The sequence below is a fragment of the Ammospiza nelsoni genome, chromosome 8 (genome assembly GCF_027579445.1).
Source record: "Ammospiza nelsoni isolate bAmmNel1 chromosome 8, bAmmNel1.pri, whole genome shotgun sequence".
Classification (NCBI taxonomy): domain Eukaryota; kingdom Metazoa; phylum Chordata; class Aves; order Passeriformes; family Passerellidae; genus Ammospiza; species Ammospiza nelsoni.
The window spans coordinates 15,459,828-15,473,763 of record NC_080640.1 but is presented as its reverse complement, the minus strand read 5'-3'; the positions used below and the strand labels follow the sequence as shown (position 1 = coordinate 15,473,763).

The 13,936-nt window shown below is 42.8% G+C and overlaps 1 protein-coding gene across 2 annotated transcripts; it reads right to left on the bottom strand.

Annotated features, from left to right (window-relative positions):
- Window positions 1-500: 500 nt before the first annotated feature.
- CCNJ (cyclin J) lies at window positions 501-10,188 on the bottom strand. 2 transcript variants are annotated; one of them, XM_059477576.1, is made up of 5 exons: window positions 9,997-10,188; window positions 8,043-8,253; window positions 5,397-5,696; window positions 5,144-5,303; window positions 501-3,697 (listed from the first exon to the last, which is right to left on the bottom strand). In XM_059477576.1, the coding sequence occupies exons 1-5, from the start codon at window positions 10,063-10,065 to the stop codon at window positions 3,280-3,282; spliced, it is 1,158 nt and encodes a 385-aa protein (XP_059333559.1). In that variant the 5' UTR covers window positions 10,066-10,188; the 3' UTR covers window positions 501-3,279. The 2 variants fall into 2 exon arrangements, with proteins under 2 accessions (XP_059333559.1, XP_059333560.1); XM_059477577.1 differs by lacking the exon at window positions 9,997-10,188 and adding an exon at window positions 9,018-9,208.
- Window positions 10,189-13,936: the final 3,748 nt, after the last annotated feature.

Genomic DNA, 13,936 nt, shown 5'->3' with positions numbered 1-13,936 from the left:
ATGTGATTCTATAGTGCCTGCAGCATGACTGACCCTTCACAGCTATTGTGAATAACACTAGTGCTTGTGGCTCTTGACAAGAGGCTATTCCCACATCTCCTAAATGATTTCTAGTATTAGAAATCTGAGATTGCCAGCATTAATGGTTGCTTTTCTGCATGAGAACAAAATGAATTCCACCCGCTGGCTCTTGAGCTACTCGAGTTCTTTTGTTCTTTATTTCTTTGTTACAGCTGTGTACTGGACTCATTGTTGAAGTGTGCAATATTTAGCATATGCTGTGGCTGCAATTAGTTTTAACGCTCCTTCCTGCATGATTTCCTTCCTACTTTTTTTTTTTCAATTGTGAAGTCTGAGTGTTCTTGAAGCTTATGATATGTCACAGAAAACAAGGGGGGAGGGAGAGAAAGAAGTCCTTACAGCTTCAGCCAGCTACACAGGGCAAGACAGTTTACATGCTTTTATAAAACACAATACAAAGCATAACACACACTGGAGCCTTCTTACTCAAAACTAGTTTTATTTTAAAAAATAAGTTGAATGCATAGCACTCACAAAGATTCCATTGTTTTGGACATTTTGCATTTAGAAGCACCATTCTTATTTATGCCATAAAAAACACATTTTGGTTCTAATAGTAAGAACAGTGTATTTTAATGTACACTGATAAAGCCCTTTTAAATAATATAGATTGAAACTGTTCAGTGTACATTTTCTCTGTAGTCATGATGCAACTGTAGTGTCAGAAAAAAAACTCAGACTAAGTAATAAATTAAAAACAAACAGTATGTAGTGGATCTTTTTACAATTGACCTAATGTCTTAAAATAGTCAAATAAAAAATACCCTATTAAATGTAAAGCTGTGGTATTAACTAAGTGAAAAAGCCCCCCACCCATTATAATTCCAGTGTTAAGTATTAGTTAAATTTTTATATATCAAATGCCTATGGGATAAATTTACTAATACCCCAAAAAAAGAAGAGCCTATACTGCTGTGTCACAAAAAAAGATGACAAGTTAGATGATTTGAAGATTTTACAGAAAAAAATTGCTACAGGCATCTGCTGTTATTTCAAGTCATGGTCTATTACAAGACTGTACATTCATAGCATCAGAGGTAGTTAGAACACTGAGGACTTGGATACAGCATTGCAACAAAATGAAACCAGCAGAAAGAAGTCCATTTCCCTCTAAAACGGGTAACAGTGCTGAGTGAAAAGCATGGCATCTTATAAGGTGGAAAGTCTCTACTTAACACTACTCTCAGACACAGGGAAATATTCATTAAGAGATGAAGAGAGGAGAGGAAAAAACCAAACCAACTTTCATTTTAATAAGGAATTGACCACACTATGCCTATTTCAAAGTTGATTCTCTAGGATAAAAGGGAGAGGGTCATCTTTTCCATTCATCCTCCTATTCTTCTTGACTTGCACATCTATGCTACAAAAGCCCACAACAGAAATTGGAATTTAAGACAAAACAAGAGAAACAGGATTTCTTCTCCTCAGCAATAAATAGGTTTTTTGTAGCATGTTATAATTTAGCTCTAGAAAGAATGAACACAGCTGTCCTCCTCCATTCTGAACATTGTGATGATAAAGCTTTCATCTTCGTATTGATAATGTAATTTAATTGCCCCTGCTTTCAAAACAGTTTCTGTAAGATTCACAATAATTCAGTGTCATTTGATGGAACACAACTTTAAGTGCTGCCACTAAGACAGGGAAGAAGATGGTGAAAAAACAAATGAAACTACCAAAAAAAGCCTTAAGCCCACATACTATAAAGATATTTTAAAGCAGTAAGAATCCTGTTATTCATACCACTTCCTCCCACATTCTACCACAGGAGAAAGTCTGATATCTTCTTGTATTTAAAGAAAAAACAAAACACCCCCGTTAAAAAAAAACCCAACAAACACACAAAAGGACCCCAAAAACCATCTCTGTTAATATCTCTACCATAATTTTCATCCAAGAGGTGGATGAGTGAAGCTTTCTACCCTCAGACTATCCACTCCACAGGAGACAGTGTAATTCCATAAAGTTGTATTATTAGCACCTTACTTGTGGTGAAGGAGTTCACTCTGCTAAATATTTTTGATCCACCCACTTGGAAGAGCAAATCTCTACATCTTCTTCTGGAACTCCCAAATAGCAGAAGAAAAAGTTGCCCCTTTATTACCTGAGAATTTTCCTCCACTATAAACGTGACAGAACTGGATTTCTATCAGCATTTAAGTGTACTTTTTCTGTAGGGATGGTACTGTCAGTACAACTGGAGGATGCTTTCTGTTGGTTAATAGTATTCATGTATTTGTGTGTGTGTACAAAGAGGAATCACAGCCACTGTAAGTAGTTCTGGTACAGTACAATTTCAGTTGAAACTCTTTTCTTCAATTATCACACTGCTGGGCAGTAGTTCACATCTACATTCTGTGAACAGTAACATATCCCTTTGGTACTCTGCATAGATGCCCTGAAGAAAAGCCACTCCACTTGCTATAGTCTCTTCCCCCTCTGCCTTCCTTCCCCGAGTTAAGCCCAATTAGTGTACAAACCAGCAGCACAGAGTATCGAGTAGAAAAGTCCCTGAGTTAGTATGAAAGAGTTACTTTAAACACAAAAAAGATAGGGAGGATAAAAGAGGCAAAAATATACTGTCTGTCCTGTAAGGTACAAAACTTAAAAAACTAGCCAAAATACCAGTTAATTCACATGTGTTAGCCTAAAGCAAATAACCAGCACCAGTGGTGAAAAAGGGGCAAGATGATGGAGTTAGCCACATGAGATTTGTTTCTTCCTGTGATCTCCATGTACCTGCAGAAGTCTGGCATTCAGTGGATTCTTAAGTTTCAGTAAGTATAAAGTAAGTGTTAATACTGTACGGTGGGATGACATAAATGTCTTCAAAATAATACTGCATATCTCCTTCATTAAAAGATAAGTCTGTAGTTAGTCCACAGCTGGCTTTTTTTTTTGAGTAGTATTTCACAGACACACATTAGAAGCAGAATATTCTGAGTGTCAGAGGAAGAACACATTATCCCCAAGCATACAGATTCTTTTTCAGAGGATGGTCTGTGTGCTAACTTTTTGCAGGCTGCTATTTGAGCTGTGGTACCGGTTGCCAGTCCAGTTGCTTTCTTTCCTGGGATGACACCTTTTTTAATTCAATTTTTTGCCCTCCAACTTTGAGGTTTAACAAAATGAAACCGTTTTCCACACAACTCTCTGCCCCAAAAAACAAACAAGCACAAAAGCATTTTGTACTTATCACCTCTCAAAGCAGGGAGTAATGCAGGAATATCGTCCGTTCACTTGGTACGTCCGGTTGTAGGAGACACTGATACACGGCTTCACGTCCAGGGGCACAGCCAGGGACATGGCAGCGCCCGTCTGCACGTGGCCTCGAGCCTGAGCACTGCTCTGCAGGGCAGCAGGGCAGCTCTGCAGCGGGTAGGAGGCTGTGTGAGTGGATGACAGTATCTGCTGGCAGCTCTGCTGCTGTGATGCTGGGTGGTGGAACTGCAAGGAGGGCTGGTGAGCCTGCAGGTACTGTGGTACGTGCTGGTGCTGCTGAGCATTGGCCTGCTGGGCACTGAGAGCTGGGGGCTGAAACACGGCGTGCTGGGCAGACTGAGCCTGTTGTCCTTTCTGCTTGTTTGCTTCCTTCACGTCGTTATCATGCGCACTAAAACAAAAGACAAAATACATCAAAATAGATATTCATGTAATTTGAACTCCTTTGAGTTAACTTTAAGAGCACTCTAAAAAATGATGCAAGTATCTGACAGCTTCCAAAACTTAAAAAAAAAAAAAAAAATTAGTTTTAGCTACCCTTTAAAATCACCTAAGGTTTCAAAACGTGGTTAGAGTACACTCTCTTTCCAGCATTTCACTTCATTGTACAGCAATAAAAAACACAGATAAAAGCCAAGTACAATACATGCAAGAGAGTGGGATCTAGAATCACAGTGCAGTAAAGTTTGCTATTGTACTTACACTGGCCAACAAATTGCTGGATTACCAGAACCTGAACTGGCTGCTTCTACCTAATTTAAATTTAACAGAGTATAAGGTTCCTAAAGGAAAGATACCAGAAAGATTTGCAGTATCTACATTACAGTACTTAAAGATCATATGCATATAGGTATTAGATCCTCTTCTAGAGAGCAAAACCACTTCATTTTTTTTCCTTTGTCTCACCTTTTTTCTACCCTATCTAGTATGGCTCATCTGAATTCCCTTTTACAACTGTCTGAAATGTATCTAGACACACTCTCTTTCTCAATTCTATGCTGAGGTTAAGCAGATGCCACCTACACATTTCATTACTAACTTTCTGATGGTGCCCTCCCTCTGTTCCAGAGCAATACTGAAAACACTTCTGCAACAGCACTTGCATGCTTTAGGTACTACTCCTTTCATCATACACATAAGTGAAGCCAACAGAGGCCATCAAGGGTGATAATGTCACATTGCTAAGGCTGATGTGGTTCTTACACAGATACAGCTGTGCATCTTCTGATCACAGCTATGTTAGACTTGGGTAACAGCAAATTTCTGTAGAGGGAAAGCAGATTGTCTACCATGCCTACCCAAGAAGGTTCATTTGGCATTCATTGGAATTTTTATCTTATGTCAGATGTAATGCAAAAATGGATACAGCAAGAATAGATACAAACTCGTGGTTATCTCCTCCTGCCAAAGCTGGTCACCTAAACAGTCTGCAGGTTGGATCCATCATCTCTTTGGAGCATGCCTTGAACTTCCAAGGCATACAGTCATAGGCTCCTTTGCCTTTGGCACCCTTCACTATCTCTCTGCTCTCAGATCAGACTAGAAAGATTGGGAACAAGCTATTGAAGATGCTCAAAGCATCCCAGATGTTCAGTGGAAATGCAAGGCAGAAGTTTATTTGTTGAAAGATCAGGAAAGAGATTAGATCTGATAAAGTTTTCCCTTTTGGAAAGAGCAAAACAGTTATTGCCTAAAAATATGTACCAAACTTATACACAAGTATTTTTAGAACAGAGGAACGGAAATTTTTAAAGAAATGTAATTGCACTGCTGGCAGCAATTAAGCATAACAACAGATGCAGAGATGGGCTTAAAAAAGCCACTGGTGTTAACTCACATTAAGAGTCGCTCAATACACGGCACCAGGAAGTCCCAGGAGTAGGCAGTGAGGTGATGCAGCCGCGTGGGCCACGTGGGTGACAGACGCAGGATAATCCTTGAAGAAGCTACACATGCAGTAGCAACTAAAGAAGGGGCATAATTTAAAAATTCATGATCTAGAAAGAAGGAATAAGAAAAAAAAAATCATTGAAGTTTGATATTGTCTGTCAAGACAACAAAGAAGTCATTATCTGAAATCTGTAACTCACCTTGCAATGATACTTCCAGAAAGTAATCAGCATATTTTGCCATGTATAACTTAGTCTTCTCTAAGCAAACCATTGGCCAGCCATCATGAAGATCAGTCTCATGGACAGCAATAGAAAGATAATAGTCGATGAAATGAGCAGCAGTTGGAAGGCACAGATTCCACTGAAATGTTTCTAGCAACAACAACTCCATATGAAGCAAATTCTGTTTTGTGAGTACCAAATTCATGTTAGTCATACAACCCAAGCTGTTCAGCTGTTCAAGTTTGGGAACACTGTCTTCCTTTTCTTCAAATTTACCTTCAGGTGAACAGAAAGAGGAGGGAAAAAAAAAAGGTTCAGCACATATTCACTATAAAATGGATTACAGCTAATGTCTTGTTGGTCATATTTCAATTCTACTATGTCAAACAAGCTTGAGACTTTCCTGCAGATGCAAAGCTCAAATAGACTATGTTATTAGAGACAAAAAGGGGTATGTACTAAAATGGGCTAAATTTCAGCAGATAATGTCAAACACTGTGTAGGATATTGTGCAGTGCCATGTTTCCTGCTGGTTTTCCCATGCTGGCACACAGAAGCCAGCTGCCAAGAGCAGAATATTGGGACATCACTGACACTACATATGCAAGTTTTTGTCACCCAATTATTGTATAATGTGTCCCCGCCATCAATGAAATACCACTTTGATGTGACTTGGCAAACACACCACAAAAGCATTTGGCTTTAATCACCCTCCCACCCCTGCACACCCTTTTTGTGTCTAAAACTCATTAGAGCATAGCTAGAGCTCCAGCCAACCTGGCTGCTTTTAATGCCTGCAATGGTAGGTGCAGTTTTGTACTTGAGATCTGGCAAACAAGTGGGATTTCGGCAACATGCATCTGAAAACCTCCTCTGCCACATAAAGTGTTGCAACTTTCCTTGCACTTTCAACTTGTCAGGCCTGTATGTTTTTAGCCTAAAGCAAAACTGTGTATGTAGAAAACCCATTAATAAGAGAAACAAGTGTCACATTTCCATACAGTTTGCCATACGGTTGTGCTATTTCAATTTCATTGCAAATTCTTTCCATCTTACACTCTCTATTCAGTGCTACGTGATAGGTTGTAAATGCACATTCTTTGAGTTTTGCAGGACTGAACATACATGAACATTTACTTTTTTCAACAGTGGAGGTACTTATATAGGACTTAATCCAATACTGGTGCCAGTCTGTTAGTTTTTGTTTCCCACACTCCAGTAATCACAGAAATAAAACTTCAGGAGTCACATAATAATTCCTCTTATTACTTCTTTAACCTTATCAGATATATCACAGTGTCATAACTTATTACACCACTGATTAAACTGCTTGTTTGAGCCACACAGGGCAAAAGTTTAAAACAGCATTTTGCTTCTCTCTCAACCAATCCATACACAGCTTCTCCAGGCTTTTAGATCTCTACTTGCAGCTTGCCATGAACTATGGCAGAGGTTTGTTTAAAACAAAAAAAAATTCTCTTCAGAACATGAATTTAATTTGAAAATCTGGCATTAGTTCAAAGCCAATCCATTTTCCTAAATGGATTACAGTGGTTTCTGAGGCAATGTTTTCATACTCAGCACGACACCCTTTGCCAAGAGAAGATTACTAGCTGGTGGCACCTAGTCAAAGTCTGCCCTCAGAAGAACATGGAATAAACCTTTTCTGGTTTAACTGCTCTGCTGAATAGCTGTATTGGTGGACATGGGATGCAGTGAAAGATGAAATCTGTCCAATACCACTGCACTCCAGTTTTATAGCAAAGAGGGCCTGGAGCCCTTACTGGGAAAAATGAGAAGAGATTCAGAGAAACAGATGAGCATAAACTGAACCAACAGTTAGTTCTGCTGCCAGGACCATTTTCTCTGACCTCTATTTCTCTGTGACCAAGTGCCAGCAGGTTTCCCAGCAAAGGGCACCCTTATTTTTTCAGGGATACTGAAAAGGGGTCCCCAAATGTTGACAGGTGGATACACACCACAAGAATCTGATGTCAATATAAGCAGCACTGTTTATAATGAGTGTTTGTAATTAATTCTGTCTTCAGACTACTGTGTATTCACCAATGCATTTTACCTGTGTTACATTTTTTATGTGACAATACAGGATTTATGTTAGCCTTAGCTTGCTTAAATAACACCGCCATTTACAAAAATCTGGAGTATTCCAGAACTACACAGCACAATCAGAAGGATGCAGTGCAGTGTACACATGGTTTATTTAATTTCTTTCTTTATCACAGATAGGCAAATTTCTCATTTCCAGCACAGAACGGACCTATTTTGAGATAGACTGTCTTTCTAGGGGTTTCTGTTTCTACAACACAGGTCTTAAGTTCACATTAGAATAATTTGTTTACAAATATAAACATTAGTTTTTGATCTCAGCTTGTTTTTTCCCACCCTCAGTTTCATCAGGTGCCAACAGAAATCAAAACAAGTCTAAAGAAATGTTCTACCAACTGGGCCAAAGCGATATGCACTGCTTATCATTTATATATCCACTTTATATCATTTATATAACCACTTGGCTTCCTCCACCTGCTCCATCCCACCCAGACACGCTCTGCATTTGGCAGTAGAATCGATCAGTCTAGTTAAAGTTTGGTGCCACATACTTACTTGCCAAAAGTAAACAGGACAGAGCAACCACGTGCAGCTGCTGTGTGGAGATGTCGTAGCGGTCCATGAAGAGGTCCAGCAGGTACACAGCCAGGTGGCGAGCAGCAGGACACAGCCTGAAGCGGTTGCTCACAATGGCAATCAGGTCTGCAAAGTATCTTCTCAGGTGTAACTGGGGAGACTGGCCTTTGTAAGGGGGCAGCTTTAGCTCCTAGGTGAACAGCAGCAGGTAATTTTATTAAAATTATGATTTCGTTTGAAGTGGTATCAGATTAATACAGCTGATATTTTAATATTTCTAACGGAAGTTTCAAAGGATTTCTCCCTTCTTCCCTCTGTTCTCATAATTTCAGAATTCCTTTTCAGCAAAAAAAATATATATTTGTTGTATTACAGAACAACTAAAAAATACTTTGTTTCTGCACAATATTAACAAACTAAAATTTAGCATCTTTCATCTGGGCAATCAGACAGAGTGACTTCAGCTTTTACCATGTCTGTTGTATTGTCTCTGCTGCAAAGGCTGTACAAGGGCATGCAATTCCTCAGCTGCTTCAATGCAAAGTTCAATAGTTAACTCAACCCCTCTCTTGCTACAGCTCAATCTGGGCAACCAGACTTTGTACTTTAAGTGTTCGCATGTTCTAGAGATGCCAAATCTCCTGCCGATGCCTCCAGGAAAGGACCACTAAGAGCCAGCTGACCCTCAGGAAGGGGAGCGGGTGTGCCTGAACAACATTGGGCTCGCGCACGTTACAGCACTGACCCGATGTGACTGATGGCACACTGACACTGACTGCAGCGCGCTCTACGGCACCTCAGCTCACAGGGTCTCAGACGTGGGGGCAGGACCCCTCAAAACAAAGGTCCTAGAAACACCACATTTGAGAAAATCTGTGCCATGATCTATTTTGAATACAAAATTTGGACTGGTAAAAAAAAAAACCGACCAGGCTCCGGCCGAGTAGCCAGTACCTCTTCTTGTATGCAGCAGACCAGCAGTGCTGTCCTCTGTCCCCTTTATTATGAATACATTTACGATATGGACTGTGCACCCACACGCTGTGTTCAAGTAGGATTTGGAGAACATTTCCAGCGAAAATTATCTTGATTAACTTAACTTAATGGCATCAAGTTGCAATGGAGTCACAAATTTTTCAAAGTTTTAATTTAAATCCAAAGTTTTGAAACGTGCTATTGAAGTGAAACAAAAGCCCACAAACAAACTTCCCACCTACTAAGCTTTATAATTCACTTCTCACAGCACCAACTTAGTTTCAGTAAAGATAATCCGGTAGCAAATAAATGATCTTGTCCTTCCTTTATTTCCCTCCATCACCGGAAAAAGAGTAAAACAATCAAGACTCCGGGAAAAGTAATCCGCTCATCGAGTATCATCAAGCAACAAAAGCGCTGTTTTAGCAGGTTCGGTCATTGTAAACGGATTTTTAGCCCAGGTGTTAAGAGGTGCTTTATCAAAACACTCCCGAAGAACAACTCCGAGACAATCGAAGCAACTTCTAAGCAGTTACCTTAACCCTCTACTGTTAACGCTGCCACAGCGTTTCTTTCACAGGGTTTTTGTTTGGCTAGTAGTTTGTGTTTTTTTTTTTTTTTTTGTGCTCCAATAACACCACAATGCTTTCTGCCCAGTTTAAACCTTGCAAACGTCTCAAGACGGCACCGGGCGCACCGTGAGCCTTTGCCGTCTCCGGGGAGCAGCGGGCGCACAGTCCGGCCGCTCGGATCAGCTGTCACGGCCGCGGACAGACGGACAGACGGCCCCGGCGCCCACGGCGGGACGACTCGGCGAGCTCCGAGTTCACAAAAGCCAATTCCGCCGAGCGCGGCCGCCCCAGGCGCGCCCTCCGCCCGCTGCCCCCGCGGCGGCACCGCCGCCCGGAGCCTCACAAAGACGCCGGGGCCGCCCCCAGCCCGGCTCCCCCCGCGGTACCTTGTATCGAAGCGCTTGGTGGATGTCGGCCGCCAGCTGTCCTGTCCACCACTGCGCCTCCAGCTCCATCGGCGGCGCGGCGCGGCGCCCGGGCCCAGGCACCGGGGAGGAAGCGGCACTCGCTGAGGGCGGGACAGGCAGCGCCACCCTCGCCCCTTTCTGGCTCGCCCCCGGCTAACCGCGATCAGCTGCCGCGGGGCACCCCCGGCCCCCTAGCCCAGCTGGCCGCCATGCGGGGCACAAATGCGGCTCGTTAAGCCGCCCCCTCCCGCCGCGGGGCACGGCCGGGCGAGGGGGTCGCGGAGGTGGTGGCGGCGGCCGCGGGGGAGGCGGCGGGGCGCGGCCCGGGACACCCGAGCGCGGCGCGGCGGCCCCGGGGCTCCGCCGCCATCACGCGGCGCCGCGCGCCGCGCCCATTGTTAAAGGGCCGCGCGTGTACAAAGCCGGGCAGCGCCCGCACGGGTCCGCCCGCCTGCCAATCGCCGGCCGCCTTACAGCGCGGCCCTCACCGCTGCCAATCGCTGGCCGCTTTACAGCGCCTGCGGCCGCCAATCAGCGGCGGCAGGCGCGGGCCGGAGGTGGGCGCCTCTGGGCCCGGGGAAGGTGCGGGCGGGGCGGCCCCGCCGGGGTCCCTCAGCCGGGGCAGTGCGCTCAGCCGGCCGGAGCATAGCTGTCTGTGGGCCCCCAGCAGCTCCGGATAGCACTTTTTTTTTTTTTTTTTGGTCCTCTTATTCCCCTTTCCCTCATTTTCCCCGCCTCTTTCCCCGTTGGCTCAGCTGTGAGGGTTCAGCACGTGGCGGTGGCAGCGCCTCGCTCAGCTCCTGCCCTGCAGCGCATTGTCCCGGCAGCGGTGCGGGGCGCACACGCCTCCTCCGAGCTCTGAGGCTCCAGTCCCGGACTTTGGTTCCCCGCGGGTGAAGTCCCGGCAGGAGGTTTGCAGGAGCGTGCATCCTCCCTTTCAGGAGCTGGTGCCGCTCAGCTGAGCGCTCCCCAGGGCTCCGTGTCCTGCAGCTGGAGACCCAGAGCTCCCACTCGTGCCCCTGGCTAACAGAGCGTTTTCCTTGCTGCTTTCTACTCCCCGGTAACCCCCCGCTACAGGCAGCTTACAAAATGAAACTTAGTGCTTTATAGTCCTTCACATATTTGAATTTATAAATATTGAAGCAACTAGTTAATGAGACTGTAAAACCTGGTACAACAGGTGATGCAAAGTGATGGAGAAGAAATGCTTTGGGTGCAATTCTTTGTTGAGAGAATATATTTAATTTTTGTTTCTACCTTTGCTCATACATGATTTTTTTTCCTTTTAATTAAGAAAATAGAAACCAACTTTTTGACATAACCAGTTTAATGACTCTAGAGGGAGCTGTAAAAGCCTGTTCCTGTGTCTAATGGGTAACCCTATAGACTACAGTAGTCCCTTTCAGCTGAGGAGGTGTGGTCATAGGTGGAAGCTTTTCTTTTTGAGGACAAATTTTTGGACTGTTTCCATTGATAACAGATGTCGTTATAAAATGTATAATTTTCTGAAGGAAAAAAGCAAGAAAAGTTTGGAGTTATATTTCTGGTGCATAACTACAAAAATATTTTAACTATTTAGATTAGCTATCTGAGATCTACGGACTATTGACAAATTAGTATTTTCCTGTTCCAATGGCTTTTTGTCTCATTTCTGTACATTGTTTTATAGGCAAATGCACACTCAAGCTAATTTTTATATTTGCAGATACATTGTTTTTAAATTGTTCATCTTTGAAGAAAGGTAATACCAAAGTGTGTGTTTCAAGGATAAGTCTCAAAACCAGATTCCGAATGGGGACACTGTCTTTTATAACATCTTTATTGCCTTCAAAAATGTGTTGCCTGCATGAAGAGAAGGCTAATAAACACCAACATGCTAAAACCTGTTACAATGGGCCCAAAGAGGGAAGTGATGGTCCTTCTCTTACTGCTATTAGCAGTGCTGCCTCCCCCTAGAGCTTTTAATCACTGTGGATTAGTCTGGTGCTGGACTGTTAAGCAGGGAAAAAAATACTGATGCTTGCTGACTTATTTCTCAGATATGCTTGATTGGCTTGGCTAGGAAACAGCATCCTCATAAGGCTATGTACTCTGAGAACTATTCCATTTATATATAATCAAGAAAAACAATGATGTCATTGTTAAGTGCCACTGCAAGGTGGAGTGAGCTGTGGAACTCCCTATTTCAGATTCCTTTTCCCATTACAATCTATGTTAATTGTTGGTCTTGTGAACAGTTACATCTGTCTGCTTTTCACGCAATGAAAACATAGGTTTGGAAAGAGCTTCATCATCCTGCCCAAGGCCAGGATTGCTTTTGGCATGCATTTTTCTAATCTTGGAGACATTCAGAAAACCATCCTATTGAAAAAGCCAGAGCACTTAAGTACAGCCTGGTTATCTGCAGGAAGCTTACATCCTATCAGCTGTTAACAATCAGCCATTGGAATAATCTCCTCAGGGAAGTGCAGGATTCCCCAGCGTTGGACACTTTAAAGATTCGGTGGAGTAGGGTGTTGGGACATTTTGCTTTTGCCAAGAAGGTTTGGACAAGATGATGCTGGAGCTCCCCTTCCAACTTGGTATTCTATGACCTCAGTTTATGCCTTAGCCCCAGCTGGAAGATTTGAGAATAATCTTGGAGTGCTGAGCTGAGGCTGGTTGTTTTCAGAGTTTGCAAGATCGCACTTTTGAGGTTTGAATGGGAATGGGAGTAGCACAATTGTAGTGAGAATAGGTTAATACAGCTTCTCTACATGCCTTGCAAACAATCCTAAGTGTAATGACCAGTGGAGTTTTTTTAGCCAGTCCAGATTTCATCTACTTGCAGTTGTCAAGGCTGTGTACAGTTTTTAAAGTATTCCTACCTTAGTCCCCTCTATGTAAGTCAGGATAGAACAAAAACCGGCTCAGCAAGTCCTTAGAATAAACAGAGGATATTAAACGTGACTTTCAGTGGCAGAGTTACATTTTATTAGCAAGAAACTGAAAGCATGAAGTATGTGTAGTATATAGAACCTGAGAAAACAGCAGAATTAAATGTTGTGGAACCATTTTGAAATTGGTATCCTCTTTCTGTAAATGACCCTGGATCACCTAAGCAAATATGTGTGTCTCGGGGGGGGGGAATGAAATTGGCTGTGAGAGCTGCTGTCTGTGCTTTGAAAAGATGCCAAGTAGCAGGAAATACCGTTATTCTTGGAACTCACCAAGAAAAATTATTACCCCGAGCTACATCCAAAATAGGCTAGAATGTAACCTGTGAAATCTGGACTAAAATCCCTGTAACATTTTTGTGGAATCTTCTGAAGAGGATGCTGCAGAAGTCTTACAATTTATGGACCTGTAATTCACAGGTTATAGTCCCAACACGGTTTCAGACGTGGTGGGTGAGCTGGCTTCTCTTTGTAGTTACCGGGAGGTTAGATCTGTATCTCAGGAGTTAATGCATGTATTTATGTGTTTAAGCTATTTTTTCCTCCCCTGGTTTTCTTCTAATGGTTCTTGGCCTATGAAAAAAGAAATTTGACTTTTAAAATACAAATTAAGAACTTGAAAGTAATTGCCAAGTACAGCAAAAGCTCTGATCCTACAAACCACATTAGAACCCATTTACCCCTCCCAGTATAAAAGGATCTGTTTCTGGTGTACTGTTCTTCGTTTTGATGGTACATCAGCCAGTTCTTTAGAGAACAAGTTTCTAAAGACTGACACTTCTGTGCCCCTTGCCATGAGATATATCTCTGAACTTTGGATTTATCTTGACTGGCAGAATGAGATGAATCAACACACAATCAGCACCCAGGATGGAAGCTAAATTCTGGGGTGACATAGCACTGAAGGAAACAAATAATGGCTCAATTGCTGTGTTAATTGTGGGCTTTGTTTATTGGTTCTTGCTTTTGTTTTGTTGCTCCTT

Bases quoted from the DNA above. Each gene is read 5' to 3' on its own strand.
- CCNJ (XM_059477576.1), bottom strand. From the start codon at position 10,065: ATGGAGCTGGAGGCGCAGTGGTGGACAGGACAGCTGGCGGCCGACATC. The intron at 5,304-5,396 runs GTGAGTTACAGA...CCTTCTTTCTAG, and splicing joins TCTGGAAGTATCATTGCAAG to ATCATGAATTTTTAAATTAT. The intron at 3,698-5,143 runs GTGAGTTAACAC...CTTTTGTTTTAG, and splicing joins TGTATTGAGCGACTCTTAAT to TGCGCATGATAACGACGTGA.